The following is a 27,740-nucleotide window of genomic DNA, read 5'->3' on the forward strand; positions in this document are numbered from 1 at the left end:
AGAAGGTACTTACTTTTCGACCAGTGTGTGTACGCAGCCTTTCCAAGAGGCCATCTGTAGGGCAAGGTCTGCTATGGCTAATGCAAGCTGCAGAGGAAGGGGGAGAAGGCAGGGAACACAAGGCAAAGGTAAGCACTCCACAAAAGTCCCCTCCCTCCATTTCCCAAACAGCCACGGAAACCCACTGGGTGACGTCAAATGTGTCGAAGGCTTTCATGGCCAGCAGCCATGGTTTTTTGTGGGTTTTTCAGGCTATGTGGCCATGTTCTAGAAAATTTTCTTCCTGATGTTTCGCCAGCATCTGTGGCTGGCAAGTCACACTCTCTCAGCCTCAGAGGAAGGCAATGGCAAACTTCTTCTGAACAATAAATCTGGTCAAGAAAACCCTGTGATAAGGTGACCTTACAATCACTGTAAGTTGGAAATGACTTGAAGCCACACAACAACAACAACAACTCCTCTATGATTCTATGAACAACAACAAAACCCCATAGGAGCACGGCTGGCATTTTTGACCTCCCAGAAATTCAAGGAAAAAAGTAAAATAAAAAAATGGGGATCACAGTAGGATTTTACAGGGGATGCAACCACCCAAGATCCCATGGATATGTAATGCTGCCACCCACGTTCCCAGTCACCTGTAGTTGGCCACCCATTTTAATTGATGAACAGCTGGGAGGCAATATATAAATAATTTAATTAACAAACAAACCCTGCTGGATCAGCTCAACTCTGCTTTAACCTGTGACCAGCCATAACCTTTAGAAGGCCATTACTGGGGCAGGAAAGCAAAAGTTCTCTCCTGCCACCACTCATCATCAAGGGGTCCTTCAAAACCGACCTTCTTCAAATGTCCAAGTGAAAGACTTCTCAAGATTTGTGGGGGGGTCTTTAGAAATGGCTATTTCCCTCTGCAACACTTGCTTGCCCACCCATCTGCAGGGCTTGACATTTACCTGGGTGACGATGACGGGGGACATGTCTTTCAAGTTCTGGATGTGGGAAAGCAACGAGTCCCGCAGGGAAACATGGGAGTCTGTGGGGAGCTCATAGAACGAGGTCTGGATTTTCATCTTCATGGTTTGGGCTGCAAAGTAGCACGACTCCACATCCTGCCGGATCTGCAGCAAATGGTCTGAGATCTCCCATGCATGAACCTGCAGGGGAACAGGGAGAGGACAAAATGGACAGACTCCCATCAGCTCAAGAACAGAAGACTAGTGAGTGAATGTTTTATTGGCAGCTTCAAGTTCAGATCAGTCTTACAAGGTGGAACTGGATGACATCTCCCCAAATCACTTGAATAATCCTAAGAAGATAACTTGGAAGGCTGTAGGAATCTATCTCCTTTGTGAACAGTACCACAGATGCCGCAGGACTGTCAAAAAAGATAAATCAATGGATCGGAAAGCAAAACATGCCTTAGCTCTCACTAGAAGTCAAAGGGATTAAGCCAAGGCTGTTGTACTTTGGATGTATCATGAGATATCATGACTTACTGGAAAACACAGCAATGCTGGGTACAGTGGAAGACAACAGGAAAAGGGGAAGACAGATAGACTGACTCAGTCAAGGAGGCCACAGATCCCCTCAGCTTGCAAGACTTGAAGAGGTCTGTTGATGGCTAGGGTCACTACTATTTATTATACTCATACCCCACATTTTGGTGCACCATTTCAGAGTGGCTTACAAATTGTTAGACAAGTCAAAGCCAACTTGATGGCAAATAACAAAATACAAAGAGCAAACAGAAGTAGCTGGCTTCATTCAACATTATGCTTCTAGTCCTCAAAATGGCATGGATAGCCTGAAGGCACAAGGAGAACTGTGGACTTGCGTTAAGGTAATGACTCACAAGCAGATAACATCTGGGGATTAACCTTTGAGTGTGAACACAGCAGTCTTGTGTTTACAGAACTACAATCACACCCTTCTGTGGAATATGTGTCAGGGAGAGCTGGGCAATCCAGACTCAGATCTGGAGCAGGTTTTGGCTTATCCAAAACCGAGCGCACCCAAGTGCACCATTTTACGTTATCTTGAACAGTGACCATTCTCCTTACGTGGATAAAAGAGGAGGACTCAACTCAGGAAAACTACTGGGAAAGGGAGACAAGCTACTCACAAACCCAGGTAATTCCAATGAGCACATCTGTTGAGACTCATCTGTTCATCTGCATAACCTTACCCTGGTCCCATTTCTGGGTCACCCAGACCTGGCACCTGGCAGGTGAGCTGGCCTTGATTTTTCAGATTAATGGAAAAGCAGAGCTTTTATGGTGGGAAGACATCTGCCATTGAGTTGGGTTTCACATATGGAAGAGAGCGTTCATGAATGGAGGGGGCCCCATCCAAACAGATGCTGCTGTATTTTCCCCCAACTCTTTTCTTTCAGAATCTAACTAACCCAAACTCCATAAACCTTCATGTATTCTTAATTGTTTCAAACTAGTGGTTTGATTGGATTGATTAATGCTTTTTAAACTTTTGTACCACACATTGTCTTTAACAGGGCCTAAATGTTTGTTTCTTTATTTTATTTGTGTACCACTTTTCTCCCAGTGTGGGACTCAAGGAAGGTCCCAAAGAAAGTCAGTTAAAACTCCTTTAACAATATTTTTAAATAATTAAAAACCCACATATTAAACAATATACATTTATTATAAAACATACAAAACTTAAAATAATCTCTCCTATTTACCCCTTAAAAGCCTGCCTAAACAAATGCGTGTTGGTGAAAAGAAAGCAGGGAGGGTGCCAGATATGCTTCATGAGATTTTTGTGGGTTTTTCAGGCTATGTGGCCATGTTCTAGAAGAGTTTATTTCATTTTTAGAGATGCCAGCCACAGATGCTGGCAAAACGTCAGGAATAAACTCTTCTAGAACATGGCGACACAGCCCGAAAACCCCACAAAAATCTATGGATGCTGGCCTTGAAGGTCTTTGACTTCACATGCTTCATGAGATTGGGAGCAGCAACTGAGAAGGCTCTCTCTCATATCCTCAACAAGAGAGCCTGGGAAGGTGGTGGGACCAAGAGAATGCCCTGCCCTGTAGATCTTAAAAGGCACCAGATTCTGTCTGATCTTGGATACTAAGCAGGGTTAGCCCTGGTTAGTACTGAGATGAGAGACTGTCTACAAATACCAGCTGCTACAGGTAATGTTTCAGAGGAACGAACTAGCAAAACCACCCATGAGAATTTGGCGCATTACAGACAGCCCAAAAGAGGGCAGTCTGGCACCGGCTCCATTAGCTGCGCCAAGAAGTCCCAGCGGCCAGACTGCGAGGCTTCCTGGTGCAGCTAAAAAGGAGCGCCGAAATGGCGCTCCTTTTTGGCCCCCGGAAGTGGCGCCACGAGGTGCGCACTCGTGGCGTCACTTCCGCCGCACCACGTCTGGACGCTGTGCATCCAAGACGTAAATATGGCAGCACCCATGTGGACAGGCGCTGCCATTTAGTACGCACTCCACACGTCCTAGGGAGAGGGGCGGTTAGGAAGGTGAGAACCTTCCTAATCCTAGCACGCCCCTTCCTAACCATAGGACGTGCGGAACGCGTACTAAATGGCGGTGTGTAACCCACCTTCCATACCTAAGAAAACCCTATGAAATTAATGAATTTGCCATAAATCAATTGGTGTCTTGAATGCACACACAGTGGGCCCTTAGTGTCCTCTGAAGTTTGGTTCTAGGATCCCCCGTGGATATCAAAATCTGTGGATGCTCAAGTCCCTTATATAAAATAGCAAAATCAAGGTTTGCTTTTTGGAATTTATATATATATTTGAATATTTTCAAGCCATAGATGATTTACTATGTGCTGTGGGCTTTATTTCAGAGCTTTATCATGGATAAAGAATCTGTGGATATGGGGGGCTGGCTGTACATATTCAGTAGGCTCTCCATATCCATAGATTTAACTATTAATGGCTTGAAAATATCCCAAAAAGGTATAAATTTCTAAAAGCAAACCTTGATTTTGCCATTTTATGTAAGGGACACCATTTTCCTATGCCATTTTATATAATGAGATTTGATTATCCACAGATTTCGGTATCCACAGGGATCCTCGAACCAAATCCCAGCAGATACTAAGGGCCCACTGTACGCATGCAGAGGGAGAGAATTTTAGCTATTTTGGTTTAACTTATTTTTTTAATGATAACCACTTGGAAATATCTGAATTAATGCCATGTAGAGGATGGCTCAGGCTTCTTTTCTGCTCCACTAGAGACTGCAATATAAACCAATGGATTCAAATTACAAGAAATATGATTCCACCTAAACCTTAGGAAGAAAGTCTTCACTTTAAGAGCTGTTCAACAGTGGAAATGACAGCCTCAAAGGGTGGGGAAGGTCTTTAAAAAGAGGGTGGATGGGCATCTTCCCTCTTTAGTGGTGCATTCCCGCACGGTAGGACAAGCTGGCCCTTGTGTCCTCTTCCAGATCTAGGAATGTATTATTCTAACCTCACCGAAATAAGAAAACCAAAACCAGAAATTGTAATGATTTGAGGTACATGGTTTTACATAAAAGTCTTCTTGATACATAGCTTTTAGAAATAATTGTTAAACACATGAACATCTTTCCTTAAGCATTTATCAATCTAAAAGAAAATATTTCATTCTTTATCATTTTTCCCTTTTAAAAATGGGCTTGAGGATGGGGGAACAGAAGAAAAACAAAGCCCCTCCCCTGAATTTATATGGGCTTTTCCTCCCAGGCCTCTATAGTTGTGCCCAAAATATAAACAGAGCATAACTGGCAGATGTGCTGACTTCTACTGAGATCCTTCACTGACGGTTGCCATTTTCTGCCTACTAGGAAAGGCCTGTTCCCACATGTGGGAACAAGTGGGTCTGGTACAATGCACAATTGAAATGTGCACGCACACGCAAGTGTGTGTGTCCCATCTTTTCAACAGTAGAAAATGGCAGCTGAAAGGTCTGAAAGGCTCAAACAGGCAAAAAAAAAGGCACTGCTAAGTATTTAAGCATTGGTTTAGAGATGCAAACTGCTTTAGTGAAAGAATCAAGTGGGATCCTTCTTCAAAAGCCAGGATGGGGGTGGGGGGGGGGAGCTGTGACTTTGAAAAAGTTCACACTCGGAAACCCCATTCCCAAAGCTATTGTTACTTTGCAAATAAAAAACTGCGAGGGGGGATCATTTACATATCTAAGTGTGCAGAAAACAGCCTCCCCCACCCTGATACCCCCAGGTGCCTCCCATACCCAAGAGGTGTGAGGGTCACTTTTGGTCAGCCTTCTACAATTTAGCGGTGGGATTCTGGGCACTGCAGTCCAACAGGGAAAATCCTCCAAGGTCTTAGGTAAATGCAGTATGTAAAGAAATCTTGGCGCACTTTTGAGACTGCAGCCCAAGATCCAGTCAACCCTCTGTGACCTTTGATACCAATTCTACATAAAAAGGAATGTTTTAGGCCAGCAGTTCTCAACCTGTGGGTCGCAACCCCTTTGGGGGTGGAACGACCCTTTCACACGGATCACCTAAGACCATATGAAAACACATATTTCCAATGGTTTTAGGAAGTGACACACCGCTCCTCTATCCGTTGAGAGTCACCACAACATGAGGAACTGTATTAAAGGATTGTGTATTAGGAAGGTTGAGAACCACTGCTTCAGACAATTATGCCAAAAAGGGGCTCCCCTGGGCAGGAAGCCAGCTATATTAGATTGATCTGGATGGCTCAACATGGGAGAAACCTAAGGCACTTAGCCATGATGACATCGCTAAAGATCGGAATCAGTATAATCCCTTCACTATGGAATGGTGGTAGTAAGAAAAATCCTGGGCAAAGTGATCGAGAGGGCAGTTGCCTTCCAACTCCAGGCTGTTTTGGATGAAACTGATTATCTGGACCCATTTCAAACTGGCTTTGGGGTGGGATACCGAGTGGAGACTGTCATGGTCGCCTTAGTCGATGATCTTTGTCTGAGCATCAACAAGGGAAGTGTGACCCTGCTGGTGCTCTTGGACATCTCAGCGGCTATTGATACCATTGACCATGGTATCCTTCTGGAACGCCTGAGGGAGCTAGGCATTGAGGGCACTGCGCTCCAGTGGCTCCAGTCCTATCTCTTAGATAGATTCCAGATGGTGATGCTAGGGGACAGTTGCTCCTCTGAGAGAGAGCTGACATCCGGTGTCCCTTAGGGCACCATTCTGTCCACCATGCTAGTCAACATTTACATGAAGCCGCTGGGAGAGATCATCCAGAGACATGGGACGCGGTCTTATCAGTATGCTGATGACACCCAAATATGTTTCTCTATGCCTCCGTGACTCTACAGTGACTAAGGATGGTATCTCTCCTCTGAATGCCTGCCTTGAGTCGGTAATGGGCTGGATGAGGGAAAACAAACTCAGGTTGAATCCAGAGAAAACGGAGGTACTTGCAATAGGAACCTTAGGTCCGGGGAAGGAAATTTGTCAACCTGTCCTAGACGGGGTCACACTTCCCCTGAAGGATGAAACTTGCAGTTTGGGAGTACTCCTGGATCCGTCTTTACAGTTATCTCAAGTAGATGCAACAGCCAGAAGTGCTTGGTACCAACTTTGGTTTATACGCCATCTACATCCCTACCTGGACTGAAAGGACTTTGAAGCAGTGGTACATGCTCTGGTAATCCCTCATCTTGATTTCTGTAATGCGCTCTACATAGGGCTACCCTTGTATCAAGTTCAGAAGTTTCAACTAGTACAAAATATGGCAGCCAGATTGGTCACCGGCTCTTCTAGGTTTGACCATATAACACCAATCTTAAAAGATCTGCACTGGCTGCCGATTTGCTTCTGAGAGCAATACAAGGTGTTGGTTATTACCTTTAAAGCCCTACATGGCTTGGGCCCGAGTTACTTACAGGAACACATCTCCCTATATAATCCGCCCCCCACTCTCAAAACATCAGGGAAGAATTTGTTGGAATTAAAAACAACTAGACTAGTTTCAACTTCCCAAAGAGCTTTTACCATAGCCGCTCCTAGACTGTGGAATAGTCTCCCGGAAGAGACCCGCCTCACTACCTCCTTGTAGACTTTTAGGAGGGAAGTTAAGACGAGTTCTTCCAGCAAGCATACCCACCTGATTTTGTATAAGACATATAGATCCACCTCCTTGAATAAGATTGCAATATCTTTATTCCATAGCCGCTTTTGATATCCTGTTTTTAATTGTTAATTTTTATGTATTTTATTGATATGCTTGTATTTGTATTATATACAAATTAAATACATTATTTATTATTTATATTCTAATTTTTTTAAAAAAAGTCAGCAGAGGCCTCTCCAAAATGGTCACAGCTCAAAAGATTCTTAGGGGCTAAACAGACCGGCATAAAATGCCAGCATCTGGGGGGTGGGGGGGGTGGCAATTGCTCGCCCCGATGCCGCCACATGGCATCACCCCATTTCTTTGGCACAGTGTTTAGACACACTGCACCAAAGAAACGCAGAAAAGCCACTACCACCGCAGCAAGGGCGCCCTTTTTGTAGCTCTAAAAAAGGAGCAACATTTTGCTGGCTCTTTTTGACATGGCACAATGCCGGATCAGGCCCACGGCATCCATCGCTGAAAGCCACCGCTTCAGGGCTGTCTATTTTGCCCCTTAGTGTATATGGTGGAAAGAAAAAAGATAAAACTAAACCACAAAATGTGGTCCTAAAATAGAAAGCCATCAATACAATGGTTGTTATAGAGGTATTTGGCAGGGAAGGGCATGGAAAGCATTTGGATCTGATACTGTATATAATTTTGTGGGAATCAAGACACGAACACCTTCTCTGAAACATTTTATTCGTCATTCAAAGAGAAAATATTCCACGAGCAAATTTCCATGCCCCTTCCCATTACCGGGGGGGAGGGGGGAGACATAGGAAAAAACAGGGAAAGGTGCTCTCTTTTTTCAAATTTTTCTGTTTTTCTCCTGCGCCTTCACATCTCCACTTCTGGGGGAATCTTCCATCATCTCACCTGAGCCATTTCAGACTACAGGCTTCAGTTGTCTGAATTTTCATCCACGTGAAAAGAAGCAAGGAAATAAAGCCAATATCCGTCTATACATAGGAATTATGCATCCTCCCCACCCACTCCCAGAAGGAGCATCCATGCGCCTCCAGCTCCACAAGGACTTGTCTCAACAGGCCTTCCAAGGCGCACCTCCTTAAGACTCTTGCTTGGCTTTGGTGGAGTTGAGCTGCTTTTGAACAGGGTTAGTTTCTGGGAGCAAGAGGTTAATTTTTGTGGAGATCCAAGTCCTATCTTGTGACCTGTAGGGAAGCACGACACAAGCTCTGCATAGAAACTGAATAACTCTACTAGAGTCTACTTAAAAGTAGCATACTGAGAGATATAGGGAAACGTGGTTTTCCAGATATTATAGGGCTGGAATTCCCAGAGGTCCTATCAAGCAACCCAATGGTGACGGACACTGGGAGCTGCACTTCATCTGCAGGGCTACATTCCCGACCCTGGCCTAAATCGACAGGCAACCTGAAGGTGCATGCACACACAGAGAAGACCTACTAAAATAATGGAAATTATTTAAGTATTGACTAACCAAATCCCAACCAATTCAAAGGCTCTAGTTGAAACTACAAACAGGATTTAGATCAAGAAGATATGTCAGTTCTGTCTGGGAAATGTATCTCTGTGCCAGGTCATTTGTCATCAGGTGAAGAACATGCGTGTCTGAACTCACTCCAAATACTGCCAATGTGCCCATTGGAGTACCAAGGTCCCAAAGGGGGAAAGATTCAAAACCCAGCCCCATCAGGACTGAGCATGCCCAGCAGTCAACAAACATCACATATTAACTGGAAAATGGAAACAAGAGGGAGGATGTTAAGAGTGGAAAAGCCCCATTACAGCTAACATATACAGATGTACCACAGTTAATTTTAAATATGTGTACCTGGGCATGACTTCTTTGAAAATTTGGTACGAGAGGCAGAAATAACATACAAATAATACATTCCTATGCCTCTAAAAAGAAGAGCAGGTCAACATGTCTCAGGAAATGTTTCACCAAAAATTAAAAGTATGCACATAAAAATGAAACAATCAGGTACAGAAAGCCTTATATTAAAAAACACAGTGGTATTTTGAGCCTTCTAGAGACTGCTTGAAAATTTCCAAAACGCATCCAGGGATGATTCCTTCTTTCACTAGCCTTCTCTATACTTACGAAGTCCATTTTAATGGACAAAATTGTAACCCTATGCTTTTTAACACACTGGTGGCACCTGGCGAGGCAGCCTTATCTGCTTTTCTGTCCATGAACACTCAGGAAGGGCTTCTGGAGGCAGCCCGTTTACCTTGTCTGTTGTAGGCAAGCACACACAATTATCCAACAGCAGAATCCTATTCTTTCCTAACTCACATTTTATAGCTTGCTTACTACAGACACACGGCTGCAAATCAACACCGAAAGCCTGTGTTTCTCTAGTCCTTCTTTACCATCTTCCCAAAGCTGATGCAGCTAAAATAAGTCCAGATAGGCAGAGGACAAGTTAGAAATGAAAGGGCTGGGGTTGTAAAAATATGCCGGAGACCTTGTTAACTGCGGTATTTCTATATTATCCCAGAGCAGTGATACTCAAAGCGGTGATCCCTGGATCAGTGCCTGTCCCGGAGTTGGTACAAATGTAGTGCCTATCCCACATGGACAAAATAATTGCTGGTCCCCCATGTAGGATGACCTGAGAAACCGTGTCAGAGAAGAGAAAATCACTGTCTTTGCATTATGTTTATCAAAATAAAATTATCAAAACAATTCACATCACTCCGATTTCTCAAGATGCTTTAACCGTGATGTAATCTTTTCCATAACTTCCAAACTGTTCTTCCTCCTACACAAACTTTCTTTCTGTATCTTAAATTCTCCCTCTATTGCATAATCATACTTTCTCCCCCTTATTTTTTTAACAGACACAAAAAGGAACTATAACCCAACTAAAATTTGTACATTCCTTATTTATCGAAAAATACAGAATGATACAATCTTTTTGATCCCCCTTCGTTTATTCAGATCTTTCTTTAAATTTTTCCTTTTCATTAAATCATCTTTTTTCCTTCTAGTTATCATGATTTCAATGTTAGCAATATCTATTTTTGATGATGTCATTTGTTTCTGAAAGTGTCAAAATTCTCCATGTTTGTTTGTTTTTGTAACTTTTCCTGTTGCTTCTGCTTCAAAGTATCTTTAATTTTCTAACAATTTAGTATTTATTCCACATTTCTCTTTCCAGTATTCCAAAATTGGAGACCATTCTCATTCTAGTTTCTGCATTGATCTGTTTTTGATCACGAAGGCCAGGCTGTCCATTTCTCTTATTTTACTTGTTTAACATCCAATCTTTAATCTGTGGAAGATCTTCTACTTTCCATTTTTTAGCTATTGTCAACCTAGCAGCTGGGATTAAGGAAAGTATAATTTGCTAATGTTTCTTTTCATCTTCTTTTTTAAAGGTAGATGTCATATGAAGTAAATAGAGCTCTGGGTCCACTGGGAACCGTATTTTTAACGTTCTCTGAATTGCCATGTGGCTCTTAGCCCAGAACTTTTTTATTTTTGCACAGGACCATCAGATATGATAGCATGATCCGATTTCTTTATGACAACCCCAACATTTGCTCTCTCCTGCTTTATAGATTTTCTTCAGCTTCAATGGTGTATAATACTACTTATTGGTAATTTTCAAGTAATTTTCTTTTAAAGAAAAAGAGAGAGAGAAAATCACTGTCTTGAGAGGAATCTTGCACGGCAACCTTGGGAGGCAAAGAGAAACTGCAACTTTTTATTGCAGGCCCCATTCCCCAACCCTTCATTACTCCACTTTGTCCTATTCAGTTTGTTTTTTCCTAGCTATCCTCACTCACTGTACAACTCCATCTGGTTTTTTAGTCTTTTCTGCACAGATACATAAACTTTCTGTAGATTTAGAAGCCAGAGGGAGATGATGGTCTTTTTTAAAAGGGGGGAACAGAGGAAGAATTGAAATACACTCATCCCTCCATATTTGCGGCTTTGATGTTTGCGGATTTGATTATTCACGGATTTTATTAACATGTTCTCTCTAGGAATATCTAGGTCCTCCACTGCAACTCTATGGCCTACTTTAACTAAAAATTACACTGAAGGACCTAGAGAATCCTAGAGAGAATACTCCACTAGGCAGTTGTAGCTCCTCCAGCTCAGTTCTATAGTCAGGGTCTATCAGATGTTGACCACAGAGTTGCACTGGAGGACCTAGGGATTCCTAGAGAGGTGTCCTCTCAGGTAAAAACATGGTGTTTTTGTTATTTGTGGTTTTTCCATAGTCATGGAGGTCCTGTGCCCCTAACCCTAGCGAATATGGAGGAACAAGTGTATATGCAATATGTATTTACATCCTTATCCAGCCCAGTATTATTTGCTGCTTTAGCAACATAAGATGGACCATTTGTAACTTAGCATGCAAAATCATACATGGAACCCACCTAGCAACTTTATCTGCATAGATCTGCATGGGTTTTAAGCTGCCTTTTACAACACTCTTGGGCAATGTGTAGCCTTCCAGACATTAGACTTGGTTTTAACATGGTATGGTAGAATCATAGAATCATAGAGTTGGAAGAGACCACAAAGGCCATCCAGCCCAACCCCATTCTGCCATGCAGGAAATAAAGTGAGGCAGGCTTATCTGCTTTCTCCTTTTCTCTCTTTTTTACTATTAAGGCATACAGAGTAAAGGAATCTTTAAACCCTTAAAGGTAGCAGGGGCCAGGGGTTTTCCCAGCAGACAATGGATCTCTAATTAAGCAGACACTAATCCCCTTTGAATATCCCTCCCCCCAGGCCTTGCAACAGAACAATACACAGATTAACATGGAAATCACTTCCTCTCAACCAAGGGTCTCTCTCTCTCTCTCTCTCTCTCTCTCTCTCTCTCTCTCTCTCTATATATATATATATATATATATATATATATATATCCTACCCTCTTCCATGCCAGCATTCTCTTCCATGCCAGCCACAAATGCTGGCAAAAGATCAGGAATAAACTGTTCTAGAACATGACCACACAGCCGGAAAAACCCACAAAAAACTAAAGGAGAAAAAGTTAGAAAGACTAGCCAAAAGCATACGCAGCGTGTGTGTTTTTCCCCCTTCATTATGTGGGATCACAACAGCAGGCATTCACTGGCGGAAGGGCTCCTATGTTAGATAACTTCCAGGGATAACTGAACACCTCTCTGGGTCAGAATCACCACTATAAACAAGGTACAGTACTTCCAGAGTGGCCTACTTAGGTTTCTCTTGCCCTTTCCCCTCTAAGGCTGGGAAATACTGAAAACTTTACTACTTACTAGCTATTAAATACTAATTATGCCTCTGGTGCGGATGCTTGGGCCACAAATGAAACTAGACCCCACGTGCACACACCCCTCAAAAGATTAAGAGGCATAAAAATATACTGAGAGGTGTGAAGGGAACTCAAGTGCTGGGAGGAGACTGGCATTTCATCCTCCTGGGTTACTCAGGTTTGTTTTCAAAGGAAGCACTTCTTCACCTCTCAGCTCACTGGCATGCCAAACTCCTGTACAAAAAGGCAAAGCGCACAGAGAACGCATCAAATCCAGAGTTCACGCCAGGACAGGAGCCTCAGTTTGGTTTTGAAAGGTCACACATTCAGCAGACATCTGAATAACCCCAGGCCAACGCTTTAAAACAAATACGGAGAATCAAGGAATTAAAGATCTTGGCTATCGAATGAGTGTCATGTTTCTCTGTGAATGGAAACAAGATCCACCAAGTAGGTCAGAGCCCTTGCCAGTCCTCCAGGTGAGCTTCTGTGGACCATCAAAGAGAGAACTCAAAAGGAACAGCTTCCTCATGCACCTGGGGTTCCAACATTGAAGGCGTAGCAAAATTAATATAAAAGGACCTACAGCTCTTTGTAATACCTCTTGTTTATAAATTATACTAAACATGAAGCCTGAAGGATCAATCCAATCCAAGTAAATGAGATAAAAGTTTACCCCCCAGACAGGCCATGTTTAACTTGGTGTTGTTGTTATGTGCCCTCAAGTCATCTCTGACTTACTACAATCCTGTGAATGAGACCTCCTAAAGCTCTGGTCACCAACAGCTCTGCTCAGGTCTTGTAAACTCAGGGCAGCCATGGAGTCTTTGACGGAGTCAATCCACCCCTAATGCAATCTTCTTCTTCTCCTGCAAGCATTATCTTTTTCCCTATTCAGTTCTGTCCTCCCATTATATCCACAAAGCACAAAGTGATATGCCCTCAGTTGGGTTATAAGTGAGAGTTTACTAATGAGCTTAATATGCTCTCAGAAACATTTCTCTTTTGGACAATCCATGGCTCCCACATTTCAAGTTAGTTGATTTGCTTTGAGTCAGTTTTCCTCGTGGTTTCTCTTTCATCTCCTTACATAGAAAACATAAATATCATGGTATGGATAAATGTAAATTAGGTATTCAAGCTTTATACTTGTTGACCTTCTAGCACACATTTTCCAGCTGGTGACTCCTGCCTCCATTTCTGTCCCCTTCACCCCTGTTATCTTCCTTCTCTATTTTGTTTTGGACTGTAGTCCCCCCTCAGGGCAGGGACCACTCCTCTTTGTAAGGCCTCTTCTTTATAGATAACACTAAGGGGCTTGTGGAGCCTGAAAAAATCAATCCAATCGAAGCAAATGAGATAAAAGTTTACCCTCCAGACAAATCAAGTGTGAGATTCAAATCAGAAAGAGAAGTGGGATCAAAAATTTATGGGAGGAGAAAGTTGTCTGTATTGTGATTATAAAACCAACAAAGTTTAGGTGGTAACATCAATCTGCTGATTAACGTATATAGTGAGAAAAGCCATTTGTTCCAGTCCAAGGTTTGAACCTCTTGCCAAGAAAACCCCATGATAGGGTTGCCTTAACAGCTGCCATAAATCAAAATCAGCTTAAGACACACAACAACAAAGTCTTATGAAATATTTTAACAAATAAAACTTTTTCAAAAAGATATCTGATGAAAAGGGTAGGCAGTTCTAAAGATCTGCATGATCCAGAGTTAATTTGGGTAACCAGTATACGTTAGTGGATCTCTCTCCATCTCACTTCCTTATCTGCAATATGGGAACAATGAAGCTCTATAATAGTAATGAGCCAGTGTGGCAGAGTGGTTTGAGTGTTGGATTGTGGCTCTGGAGGCCAGAGTTCAAATCTCAACTCAGCTATGGACCTTGGGAAAGTCATACTCTCTCAGCCTCAGAGGGTGACAATGGCAAATCCCCTCCAAAGAAACCTGGCAAGAAAACCCCATGATAGGGTCACCATAAGTTGGAAACAACTTGAAGGCACACCATACCACCACCACCACCACCACAACAACATTTAATGTCCTTTTCAGCAAAGGGTGGTACATCAATGTATACAATCAAGCATATGTACAATAAAACACAACACTATAAATATACAGGAAATGCACATGCAAGAACAACTCTCTTACTAGAGCTTGGAAAAGGCACTTGTTTGGATTACAGCTCGCAGAATCTCTCATTTAGCAGCATCCTAGCCATGCTGGATGAGAGAATCTGGCAGCTGTAATGTGAAAAAGTAGCTTTTCCAAGCAGCCAGACAGGAACCATTCTCAGCTAAATCACAAGTGCACACAACATGACTGCACTCTCTTGCAAATGCCAGCATGAAGTATTTAGCTAAGGAGGGAAACCTTTGCAGAACCATGCTGGTATGATTCCATCATCCCCAGTAATATGAGAGAGACCTATTTTTCACTACAGTAGGCCTTCCACATTGGCTGGAGTTAGGGGCACAGGATCCCTGTGAAAGTGAATAAACCACTCCTTTTTTTTTCATGAGACACCATCTCTCTAGGAATGTCTAAGTCCTCCAGCACAGCTCTATGGTCAACATCTGCCAAATTTTGACCAAAGAATCATGCTGAAGGACCTACAAATGTCTAAGGAAATGTTTTCTCTAGTAATCTAGATCCTCCAGCGCAATTCTATGGTCAATTTCCAGCAGAATTTCTCTGGAGGACCTAGGGATTCCTAGAGATCACATATTAACCAAATAATCAAAACCACAAATGTGGAGGGCCAATTGCATTTTATCTAAGCCTTTAAAATTTAACATGTTCTGTGTGTGTACAAAATGCAGCTCCTGTTTCCTCTGATAGCCACCACAGCATTTTTGTAATACTAAGTTTCATGGCTGAGCATTTCATGGGACAAAAGGGGGATCAAGAAGTTCTTTGCACAGCGGACATGCTATGGAATCAAATGAAACGTGGAACAAAGCAAAGGATCCATTTTGTGTTGTCAGCATTTTAAAAAAAAATCTTGACCATCACACACCACCCATCGCTGTTGCCCAACATGGCCATGTTCCCCTCTTGCTTTTCCTCAGTCAGGAAGAAAGTTCTCTGGTGGGAGAAGGAATCTGATCACCTCTACTATTCCTAATGTTGTTATTGAGCTTCTTGATTTTAATGCCCATCTGCCTTGCTTGTTTTCTAAAAAGCCATGTTCCATGACAGCTCAGACAGGTTTCCTCCTCCTAGTGACAGTAATAATGGGGCTGGTTTTCTGTCCCTTGAATGCTCCAGATGCCCCAAATTGCCCTGTTTCTGACCAAAAGAAAGGTAACTTGCTCCCCCCTGGAAGCCTCCAGGAGCAACAATTCACCATTTAAATAGGTTGCAGGGCCCTCTGTAACATTAACCAGCCAAAAAAATTTTTTTGGGAAAGCAAATGTGAATTTCCAAATGCTTCTTTTTCTAGAACTCCACAGGGCCAGAAAAATGGGTGTAGGACCTGCCACAGTTGCCTTAGTACTTTGTACGCTTGGATACACCCTTAGAAAACAAGCATACAGAACCAGGTGCTCTTTCTTGCTGCATAACTATAGCACCTTGATTCCACTGCACTCTATGGAATCCTGGGATCTGTAGTCTAGGGAGGGAGTAAAACTCTCTGGGAGGCTTGGAGATGTCTCATCCACAGGGTTGCCATAAGTCAGGTCCAACTTGAGGACAGTTATCAACAAGAACTCTCTGGCTGAGAAATCTAAATAATGAACAAAACTACAAATCTCAAGATTCTATAGGATGGAATAATAGTTAGTGAGATCAAAGTGCACATTGTGAAAGGTCCCAGATCATAAAGATTCTCTATCTTCAGAGGAAAATCTACTCCAAAATCACCCCATAAATTCTTACAGCTTCAACTCCCAATGCATGACATCTCTTCATAGACACCTGCCAAAGGAAAGTGTGTGCTCAACTCCCCCACCCACACTTATGACTGCCTTTCAGGGAGCAAGGAAACCTAGAGAACTTTAACCACTGAAGCGCCTAAAAGTTTAAAATTAGCACTTAAGCACAGGCCCAGGTCGCTACAGAGTAAAGCTCCTGAAGATGTAAAATTATTTCAGATCAGATACTCTGAAAATTTGGAATAGGCATCTTAGCATTGCTCTCTCTGCAAGCCACAGGGACTAGAGATTTGTTCTAAAAAAGAAAGCCAAGAGCCTTCAACGCTCAGTGCTACAGAAAAGGATGAACCTTCATGAGGAATCTAAAAATGGTGATTTAAAGTATTAGGACCAGTTTTCCATTGTGGGGAAGGGGGTAACCATGCGCCTCTGCTGTGCCACAGGGAAAGAAGCATGAGCAGAGGTTTCTGGCTGGAAGAAAAGGCCAGGGTAGACCGTTTCACCAGGAGACCAAAGAGAGAGGAAAAGACTAAATTATAAAACTGCTGAAGAAGAGGGAGCTCTTCAATGGAAGAGGAGAGGCAGTGCAAAAGGCCAGGGCTATCAAATGATGACACTCAAGGAGGCCACCTTGGCTGGATGAGAGGCAGTCCCACATCCCACTCAAGTCTCCTCTCACCGAGCCTTGCCCCGCAGAAAACAGATTTAGGGCACCAAGTTGCTGTTGTCATGCGTCTTCAAGTAATTTTTGACTTATCATGACCCTATCACAGGGTTTTCTGAAGCTGAGAATGTGTGACTTGTCCAAGGCCACTCAGTGGGTTGCCACAGCTGATTAAACCCTGGTCTCCAGAGTGGGGTTGGCTGGTTTAAACCCAATGACTTTTAAAAACAAAACACTCCTGGTTTTTTAAATTGATCATTCATACTTTTTAAAAGTCTGGCTGTTATTACTATTTTCCAACCCACTTACTTGAACAGAAATGACTGTTTGAATTTAAAGATTTTTAACTTTATTGGGAGTTGTCCACTGTTAGGCAAATATTCAGTGTCAGCGGGTTCTTTCTGATCACTTTATAGTGCAAGAAATATGATTCAGACACGAATCTTTCCATTAATAGTAACTTCAACCAAAACAACTTCCTTTAATAGAGCACCTTAAAAAACAATTATTATTTAAGCTCATGGCCATAACATCAAGACTGTATTTAGTAAGTTAAATTTTCTGGTTTAGTCCTATATTGGTTTTGCCCTATACTCCCCTATATAAGCTACCAACTTATCAAGAGAATTCCCGAAGTTTTAGTCAAAGACTATTAACTTTGAATTCTTAATGTCAGAAAGCATTAAAAGATGACTGATCAAGATTTCTAATACCTAAGATAATATTTCACAGTATAACTATAATAATAAGCAGGAATCCAAAATGGGATCCATTGATTAACTATTTAAAGAATGAATGGGGTTCAATATTGGTTTTAGGTCTGGGATGAATGAAGATTTTGATATAAAGAATGAGAGTTGAAGTTGAGAATAATAAGATATAAAATAAGAGGTAAATGAAGATATTTAAATATGGAGACAAAATAAACTTAAATTATTAGAGACAAAGAAAATTGAAAAAGGTCCAGAATTCAAAAAGGAACAGGAAGGTGTATGTTTGTAATTGTCAAGTAGGGTAGTGAATTAGTTGTGTTATGATATTAGTTAAATAATATAATTTAAGATAATGTGAATGTTATGTTGACATGGAAAATGTGTTGTGGTTTTGTTCTGGGTTTTTGTCATGCATGTGCGTAGGAAAAACAGCTTTGTTTATTAAACTTTAAAAATTTATTAATACTAACAAAAAAAATTTAAAAATGAATATACAAGCAAAGCAAAAAAAATTATCAAAATATTATAGCAAAAAAAAAAAGCTGGTTTAAAGCAAAAAAAGTGAGGTCTTTGAGGTTTTTTAATAAGACCCTTTTTCTCACCTCCATTGTCATAGTCCAATGCTCAAGCCACTAGCCCAAGCAGGCTCCTTAAGGGTACCAACCAGAGACATAAATCAGAAAGTTCCTGCCCAAAGTGCATATTTTAAACTTACCTAATCCAGGGCTGTGGAAAAAAATGCAGATACCTAAACCATAAGCCAGTCCAAGCCTTGTTCCCCATCCCTTCATAAAGAGATAACTGGGAAGCTGGAATGCCACCAGCCCTGCTTATCCCTGGCATACTGAGATACACAGGAGACAATCTACTCATCTCGAAAGGGCTGAATAAAAAAAATGCAGTGAAGAGGGCAGAAAGGTGACTGATTTGCATGCATATACAAACTAGACTACTCCCATAGGCTGTATGAAGTACTGCCCCTGAAGCTGACTTAAATGTGGCTGCAAGGCTGCTGCATGGAATGCCATGCTGAATGCACATAAAACCACTTAGACATTTTCACAGCTGAAAATATTATTTCTCAGAGCTGCACCAGCTGCCAGTTTCCTGCCAAGCCACATTTTATTAGACATATAATGTTCCAAATAACTTTGTTGCTTTATAGATCACTTGTGATCTTCAGGGAGATCCAGCATGATGTTGTGGTTTGAGCGATGAACTACAACTCTGCAGTCAAGATTTGAATCCCATCTCAGTCATGGAAATCCCCTGGGTGACCTTAGGCAAGTCACACACTCTCAGCCTCAGAGAAAGGCAAAAGCAAACCCACTCCAAACAAATCTTGCCAAGAAAACCCTGGGATAGGTTTGTGTTAGAGTCACCGTAAGTCAGAAACGACTACAAGGCAGGCAACAACAACAACAATGCTTTTCAGCAAAGGCCATGTTGTTGGTGTCACATATTCCACAGGGCCACCTGAAGGCAAAGGTTTCCCTGCAGTTCCCCAGTCCCCCACCCCGTCAATGAACAACAACAATTGCATATGCTTTAAATGTGTATCAAAACCATCTTTAGTAACCCTGGCTTTTCCCATCCATTAATGGGTTGTTTTACGCCCAAAGTGGGCAACCCCCACAGGAGCTTTTGGGAGGGTTGCAGACCCCAATTGATTCCCCCACAAAAAAAATCCCCCCAAATGCCCTCTGGGGGACTATGTGAAGCATTTTTAGCAGGCTTTGACGCCCCCGGCTGGCCATTTTATGCCCAGGACAGGCATTTTCTAACAAGAAGCAAGGAGTAGCCATTTCCTGTTTTGTTTTGTTTTTAAAGGCCTCTCCTGGGCATAAAATGGCTCTGGGCTCCTCTAAATGTGGCACAATGCCTTCCTTGGAGATCATTTAGGGACAAAGAAGTGGCCTCTGGGGATCACAAAAAGAACTTTTGGGGCCCATGGGCCACACTTCATCCACCCGTTTTAAACTTTACTATATAACTCCTATAATTTCCAATATTGCTGTGTTTTATAAAGGAGTCTTTCTACTTCTGGATCTTTGAATGGGAACAATACACAAATCCCCTGTCCATACTTGCCCAGGAGTAAACAAGATTTAAATCATTGCGAATGAGGTCCTAGTAAGCATGTGCACACACCCTCATTCGCTTATACCCGAGGGAGGAGATTATGGACCCCAACCCAGCGAGAATTCTGCCAACCTCTTAAAATGAATTGAAGGACACTTCTGTTGTGTGTTTGGTGTTTTCACTCATTGCTAATCTCACTCCGCGAAGTATTCCCCTATGCTCCTCAACCCCCACAAACTACGTTCACTTTCTAGCCACCAAAAGCTCATGCCGCGTTAAACCTGTCCGTTGGTGGCATGCCAAAAAGAGACTGTTCTGTTCATATAAAAGAGTTCATGGATTCAGCCTGTAAGTAAGGTCAACTGGTAGTCCCAACTAAAGCAAAACCAGCAGAGCAATGAGAGTTCACTAAGTGCTGAACTAACAGTCATCAAATAATTCAATGTGTCATCTTGTTGAGACTAACAACTGGATTTATCTTCTCCCTATTCTTTCCAAAAGAGAAATTCGGTCAAGCCCAAATCTTTTAGTAGCTCTGCTAGCTAAAAAAAGATAAAGGAGCACTTCGGTAATTTGACAGATGACTCAGATTTGTATACCTATGGGTCACGCATGTGTGTGCATGCATGTGCACCAAGTAATCTGCCAAGTTCTGAGGACTCAACAAATTGTTTTCCTAGGGAAGGAAGACTCAGAGGTGGTTTTGCCAGTTCCCTCCTCTGAAACATAGCTTACAGCACCTGATATTCAGTAGCAGTCTCCCATCCAAGTACTAACCAGAGCTGACCCTGCTTAGATCAGACAGGATCTGGTGCCTTTAGGGTATTTATGCCCTACATACCTACGGTACTCATTGACTAAATATATGCAAGTAAAGACAGGACAAACCTCTTGTAAATGCATCAGATAAGATTATGCAACCTAAAAAAAACCTGTAACATTTCTTTAAAATCCTTTGAAGAAAGGGGTGTTAACAAGTCCATCATTATTATATCAATTTTTGAGTACTATATTCTGTTGTTGATATTCAGAAAGTACAGCCATTATTACAAGTAACTGTACAACTGTTAAGACAGAGACAGCAGAGATGTGAAGAGTCTGTGCCCTCAGAATTTTGTTTGTCTTTTAAACACTCATAAATATATTATATAATCTCCAGTCATTTTACCTTTAAAATTTCAGTGCTTTTACGTTTGCTTTGTTATTTCTTTTATTTTATTGTTCATGCATATTTACACTAGCACTTTTAATATAGGATGAATATCCCTTATGTGAAATGCTTGGGACCAGAAGTGTATTAGATTTTGGGATACTTCCATATACATAATGAGCTATCCTGGACCCAAATCTAAACACAAAATACACTTACATTTTGTATACACCTTATATACATAGCCTGATGGTAGTTTTATACACAATATTTTAATCACTTTGTGCATGGAACAAAGCCTGTGTACACTGAAGCATGAGAAAGCAAAGATATCACTATCTCAGCCTATCATCTTTGGACAATTTTGAATTTTGTAGCATTTTGGATTTCCAGATAGGGACACTCAACCTGTATATTCAGAAGAACCCTAAAAAGGTATACACTTGTCTCATGCAAGTACTGATGATCTCAGATCCAAAACACACTGCAGAAATAATACAGTTTGAGACGGCTTTAACTGTCCTGGCCCAGTGCTATGGAATCCTGGGAATTATAGTTTGTTGTGGCACCAGAGCTCTCTGACAGAGAAGACTAAATGTCTCACAAAACTACAGTTCCCAGGATTCCCTAGCATTGAGCCAGGGCAGTTACAGTGGTCTCAAACTGGATTATTTCTGCAGTGTGTTTTGGACCTAAGACAGTGACAACATAGGCACAACTGGGCCAGACTCATTTTTCAAACATTGTTAGGCATGGAATGCACCCTTCTCCCAAAATTCACAGGGGCCACTATCTTACTCTACCTCTTACTCCACTGACGCTACCCCAGCTCCCTAAAGGATTCCCAACATTTAACAGGCAACACAGGTATCAGACAGTGAAATAAACATAGGTTATCAGTTGTATTCAAGCTACAAGGAATGAGGATTGATTATGGATCAATCAGCTCTGAGTATAAATCCTCGAATCTTCCAATGGAAACTTTCAAAGAGATAACCACGTTAGTCTGCTGCAGCATAAAGGGAGAGAGAGAAAGAAGAAGAAATCTAGCAGTACATTTAGGACTAACTGGTTTATTTGAGCCTGAGATTTTGTGACTATCAACCCACATCTTCAGCTTTGGTCTCTCACAGTGATTTACTGCTCCACTGGGATAGAGCATGAGACCGGAAGAGGAAGGCAAAGTACATGCAGCAGGCTCTCTTATCACCCCCATGCACAAAGTACCTTTCACAACTGGGCAAAAGGACAGGCTCAAGGCCTGTGCCAAAGCAGAAGGAAACAACCCTTTCTGCTTGCCCTTTCTGCCTTAAAGCCTGGACCATACAGAAAGAGTGCCAGCATTCTGAGGTAGGTTTCAATGGCCCTTGCATAAGAGGTCACAAAGAAGCCCAGTTTCAAAGTAAGGCATGCAAGCTTGTAGGTCATTATATCCTGGTGTCACTAACCAGAATGGCTGGACGGAAATGCGCCCAGGCAAAGTTACAGGTAAGAAATACAACAGGATGGAAGCCGAAAGGGAGAACTCCAAAGCCACTCAGTTACCAGCCTTGCTGTTGCAACAGGTTGCATCAATGGCACTGCCAGAAAGTAATTTTGCTTTTTAATGCAACCAAGGAGCCATGATCTTTCTTAAGCTGGTATTCTGACCACAACTGTTAACTCAGATTCAATGCTAACGGCCTACTTGAAAATTGAGTTATCTGCTAACTCTGTACAGACAGTTTGCCAAGTGCAGCAAATACACACTCTATACCAGGGGATCCATCAAAACCACTTCAGTCTGAAATGCAGCAGCATCTATATTTTTAATCCTCCAGAGCAAGGCATGATGGTCTGAGATGAAACTGAGTGGCTTCACCTACCCAATTGAGAGCGAAACCTTCTTCTTCAGTATGAAATGGTTGTAATGTCTAGCAACTGCAGGGAACTGTTTTCAATGTATACCCAGTCATAATCCAAGGCTTGAACCTCATACCTCACACTAAGGAAACATTATTTGCAGCTCTTGGTTGTGGTTACTAATCTGCAGAATGAGCCTCCAGACCTACTTCCTCAGCACTCCTGTGCCTACTGTTGCCCAAAGCCATCAAGAAGAAGCATTACTCAGTTCTAACAGGTTCATACCATTTACACTTGGTGAGGTGCTGAAATTTTAGGCTAAGAAGCACTAGCATTGCCATTCGTGGGCACGGACCGCAGCTCTCTGTCTGAGACTTCTCAGCACCCCTCACCAAACTACAAATCACAGGATTTGACAGGATGGCACCACTGTAATTAAAAGTGGGATCAAACTGCTGTAACTGTGCAGCATGGATACACTCCAAACATGCAGTTCTCAGAAAAGGACCAGTCACTTCACACCAGTCTCTCCCAACTCAGTCCTATCCAGAGGCATACAACTATCATCACCCCTGCCCCATACTCCATCCCACATCTTTGCTCTCAACCCCACATGCATTTTTTACCCTTTTAAACCAATTTCCTCTACAGAGTTCCATAGAATTCCCTAGGATTTTCTTAGGCAAAAAGTACTCAAGAGGTGGTTCGCCACTGCTTTCCTCTGAACCCATACAGCTCAGCTAGCAAACTGTAGATGGTTTATACAGTATACTGTCCATGTAATGATGCCAGCATGGTGTAGTGGTTTGAGCACTGAACTATGGCTTTGGGGACTAAAGTTTGAATCCTCAGCTAGCCATGAAAACCCACTGTATAACCCTGGGCAAGTCACACTCTCAGCCCCAAAGGGGTGCAACAGCAAACCCCCTCTGAATAAATCTTGTGAATAAAAACCCTATGATAGGTTCATCTTAAAGTTGCCATATGTTGAAATGACTTGAAAGCACACCAAAACAAAATGTTACCCTCTCTTAGATTAAAGCTTATTCACCCACGAGTCAGGCCTCTTCAGACCCATTAAAGCTGGTTGAAATAGTTCCTGTGGTCTCTCAGTTTTGCTGTATTAATGGTTAGGTTTCTGGCTCATTTTATTGCACTGAGCACATTTATATTTGTTGCTACGTGCCTGCAAGTCGTTTCTGATTTATGGTGCCCCTAAGGCGAACCTATTGTTGGGTTTTCCGGGTCTGTGAGAATGTGACTCGCCCAAAGTCACCTAGTGGGTTTCCTCTAGTGTAAAGGGATCTTGCAGCACCTTAGAGACTTCGTGAAAGAAGTTGTAGCATGAGCTTTCATAGACTTGGTCTACTTCCTCAGATGCATGGAGTGTCACAAGTTATTGTTGCTGCATGTCTTCAAGTAATTTCTAACTTTTGATGACTAAGGGAAACCTATCATGTGGTTTTCCTGGCAATATTTGCTCAGAAGGGGCTTGCTTTTGCCTCCCTCTAATGCTGAGTGGGACTTGCTCAAGATCACACAGTAGGTTTCCATGGCAGAGCAGGGATTTGAACCCTGGTCTCCAGACTCCTAGTCCAACCCCATGTTGGCTCTTGATAGTAAGATATTTGCTGCCCTGAACGATGAATGAGTTAAAACCTGGCCTACTTCCTCCTATCTCCCTGAATTCTACCCCCTTATGTGCATATGTATACATGCATACATGTTTATCACTGCATAGCCCCTACTCTGGATCTGAGCCCTCAGTTGCGACCAAGCCGCCCCTGGGGCCCACCAGAAACTTTCCTTGGAGCCCAATACAGCTGTAGATTCCCCCATTTCCTGGGAAGTCCTTCCCAACCTCCTGTTCCCTGGATCCTTGCAGGAGCCCCTCAAACACACAGGGACCCCCACCTTCCCAGATTGAGAGAGAGAGAGAGAGAGAAAGACTTGCCCCAAAGTCACTCTGGACCCCCCTCTTGCTTCCTCTGACCCACTCATTTGTCAAGGGCTGTTCCCCACACCACCACCCTTCCCAGGACCTGCACTCTGACCACGAGAGGAGGAAAGGCAACAACAACAACGACAACAACACCCTTGAGAACAAATCTTGCCAAGGAAATCCAGTGATAGGGTCACCTTAGGGCCACCATAAGTCATAAACATCTTGAAGGTACGCAACAACAAACAGCAAGTACAGTGTGTCCTACACATTTGTTGGGGTGCACAGGGCCTCTGTGAATGCAGAAAAACTGCAAATTAAAAACAACAACAACACTATTCTTTAAACCTGAGTTAACACCTCTCTAAGAACCTCTGGGTCCTCCAGAGCAACTCTATGGTCAACAAATGCCCAGAAAGGTGTTTTCCCTAGGAAGTTCTAGGTTCTCCAGCACAACTCTATGGTCAACTTCTGGCAGAGTTCCTCTGGAGGACCTAAAGATTCCTAGACAGAACATTGTTGCTGAAAGCCCAAAAGTAAAAAGATGTGCATTAATAGTGTTTTGTGGGTTTTTCGGGCCTTCGACTTCACATGTGCATTAATGCTTCTTTGTGACCATTTTAATGGCAGGTTTTGTGTGATGTTGTGTGAAATTGTTAGCCATAATTATGCAATTTTTCCAGGATATTCACAGAATAAACTCCCAATCTCCTCCATGCAATAAACTCCTGAGTCATCACTGCTCCTTGGAAAAAATGCACTGGGGTCCCCTACCTTTCCAGACTGAGAAAGAGAGAGATCCTTGCTCCAAAGCCACTCCAGACCCTTCTCTCTCTCCCCCCTCCCTCCAACCATCCACCCATTTGCCAAGGGATGTCCCCCACAGCACCTCCTTTCCCCAAGCACACTCTCTCACCCTCAGAAGATGGCCATGGCAAACCTCCTCTGAACAAAACTTGCCAAGAAAACCCCATGATGGGTTTGCCTTAGGGTTGCCATAAGTCAGAAGTGACTTGAAAGCAGACTACATCATCATTATGTCCAGCCTCCTTCTCCTCAAAGGAGACCCTCAAAGACATGTGCTGGTTGACCTGGGCTGCTGGGAGTTATAATCCAGCAGCAGCTAGAAGGTTGCATGATTCCAGATCTGAGCCCTCCAGTCAACTCTCTTAGAGCCCAGCTGTTGTTGTGTGTCTTCAAGTCCTTTTTGACTTATGGAGACCCTATCAAGGGGTTTCCTTGGCATGTTTCTTCAGAGGTGGGTTGCCATTGCTGTCCGCTGAGGCTGAGAGAGTGTGACTTACCCAAGGTAAAATTCAAAAATATAGCTGTGTTAGTCTGTAGAATCTGTACATAAAGAGATCTTGTATCACCTTTGAGACTAAAGAAATTGGCAGCATGAGCTTTCATAGACTTCAGTCTACTTCCTCAGATGCTCATGCTGCCAATTTCTTTCTTTCAGTCACTTTCAAAGTTGCTACAGGATCTCTCTACGTACTTGTCCAGGGTAAGTCAGCCGTCCCTACACAGCTGGTGATAACCCCCCCAACTTACTCTTATGAGTAAAGGCTGCTCCCCACAACACCACCCTTTCTCAGCCTCAAGGAAAGGCAATGGCAAACCACCTCTGAACAAAACGTGCAACAAACCCCGTGATAGGTTTGCCTCAGGGTCGCCATAAGTCGGAAACGACTTGTAGGCACACAACATCGTAGATATCCTGGTGGCGCAGTGTTCAAATGCCTATACTGCAGCCACTCACTCACAAGCCTTAAGGTTGTGAGTTCACTTCCAGCCCGGGGCTCAGGCTTGACTCAGGCTTGCGTCCTTCCAAAGTTGGTAAAATGAGTACCCTTCTTGTTGGGGTCAATTGGCTTAGAGTTGTAAACCATTTAGGGAGTGCTTAAGTGGTATGAAGCGGTATATAAATGAAGCTGTTATTGCTACAGCTGCTAGCATCATTCACCATCATCCCCAGCCTCCTCCTCCTCTCCGTTGAATGAGCCCCTCCAAGACACAGGCAACGGGGTCTCTCCCCAACCTTCCCACCCCAGAAAAAGACCACCCTCTCCCTGGAGCCAGGCCGGACCCTTATCCTTCCTCTTCTTCCCCTCCTTATACTTCTTGTACGCTTCCCTCCCAGCCATCCTCGGGGCATGCTCTCTCAGCCTCAGAGCCAACGACAAGAGAAGCCTAGAAGGGTGCTTCTCCTGCTCCACCAAACATGCTCCCAGCCTTCCAAGAGGAGCTTAGTCCTCCAGGTCTAAGAGCATGGCCCTCCAGGGCCCTTCTCCCTTGAGCCTAACACTTTTCCAGGGGAGGCCCACTTTCCCAGGCTGAGAAGGAGGAGACCCTGTTTCCCCTCCCAAGGCCCTTGAGGAGGACCCTGGCCCTGAAGTCAGGCCGCCGCCGGACCTCTTCCTCTCTCAGCCTCCAGGAACGGCACCCTCCCAGCCCCGCTTCCCCTTCCCCCGAGGCACGCTCTCCCAGCCTTCGACCCTCGTGGCCCCGCTTCCCTCCTCCTCCTCGTCCTGCTGAGGGTCTCACCGATCTCTGGAGCTCCCCGAGCCAGAGGCTGGCGCGCTCCTTGCCGCTGGGGTCCGGATCGTGGTAGAGCGCCTGCACGGCCTGGTAGACCACTTGCAGGCTGGGCTTCCCAGCGCCGCCTCCACCGCTGCCACCGCCGCCGACAACTCCACTGCCTCCGCCGGACCCGGGACAGGCGCCTCCGCCGCCGCCGCCTCCTCCTCCTCCGCCGGGATCCATCCCCTTCCTCCGCCGCCGCGTCCCTCCGTCTCCTTCCCGCGCTCAGGCCAGCGAGGCCATGCTCCGGGCGGCGCCTCCTCCGCCGAGTCCGTTACCGGGGAAGAAGAAGGAGGAGGAGGAGGAAGAGGAGAGGGTCAGAGCGGGCCGGTGCGCCGACAAAGCGCTCCCCCGGAAACCACGCCCCCCGGAAACACAGTTCCGGCGGAGAGCGGAACAAGATGGAGGCAAGGCGAGGAAAGGAAGGTCTCGAAGGCGTGAAGAAAGGAGGCAGGAAGGGAAAGGAGTCCCGAGGAGGAGCGCTGTCTCCGTCCTCTCTTTTTCCCTCT

The 27,740-nt window shown here is 43.6% G+C and overlaps 1 protein-coding gene across 2 annotated transcripts in view; it reads right to left on the bottom strand.

Annotated features, from left to right (window-relative positions):
• The window catches only part of TNPO3 (transportin 3), a 65,853-nt gene extending 38,113 nt beyond the window's left edge, over positions 1-27,740 (bottom strand). The window contains exons 1-3 of one of the 2 annotated variants that reach the window (XM_089527380.1): positions 27,196-27,740; positions 957-1,157; positions 14-87 (exon numbers count right to left, since the gene is read on the bottom strand). In XM_089527380.1, coding sequence (XP_089383506.1) covers positions 14-87; positions 957-1,157; positions 27,196-27,414 — 494 coding nt within the window. In that variant the 5' untranslated portion in view covers positions 27,415-27,740. The remainder of the gene's footprint in view (positions 1-13; positions 88-956; positions 1,158-27,195) is intronic. The other variant, XM_089527381.1, reaches the window with a different exon arrangement.

This window comes from Sceloporus occidentalis, unplaced genomic scaffold (assembly GCF_023333645.1).
Source record: "Sceloporus occidentalis isolate IW3139 unplaced genomic scaffold, rSceOcc1.0.p SCAF_5, whole genome shotgun sequence".
NCBI lineage: Eukaryota > Metazoa > Chordata > Lepidosauria > Squamata > Phrynosomatidae > Sceloporus > Sceloporus occidentalis.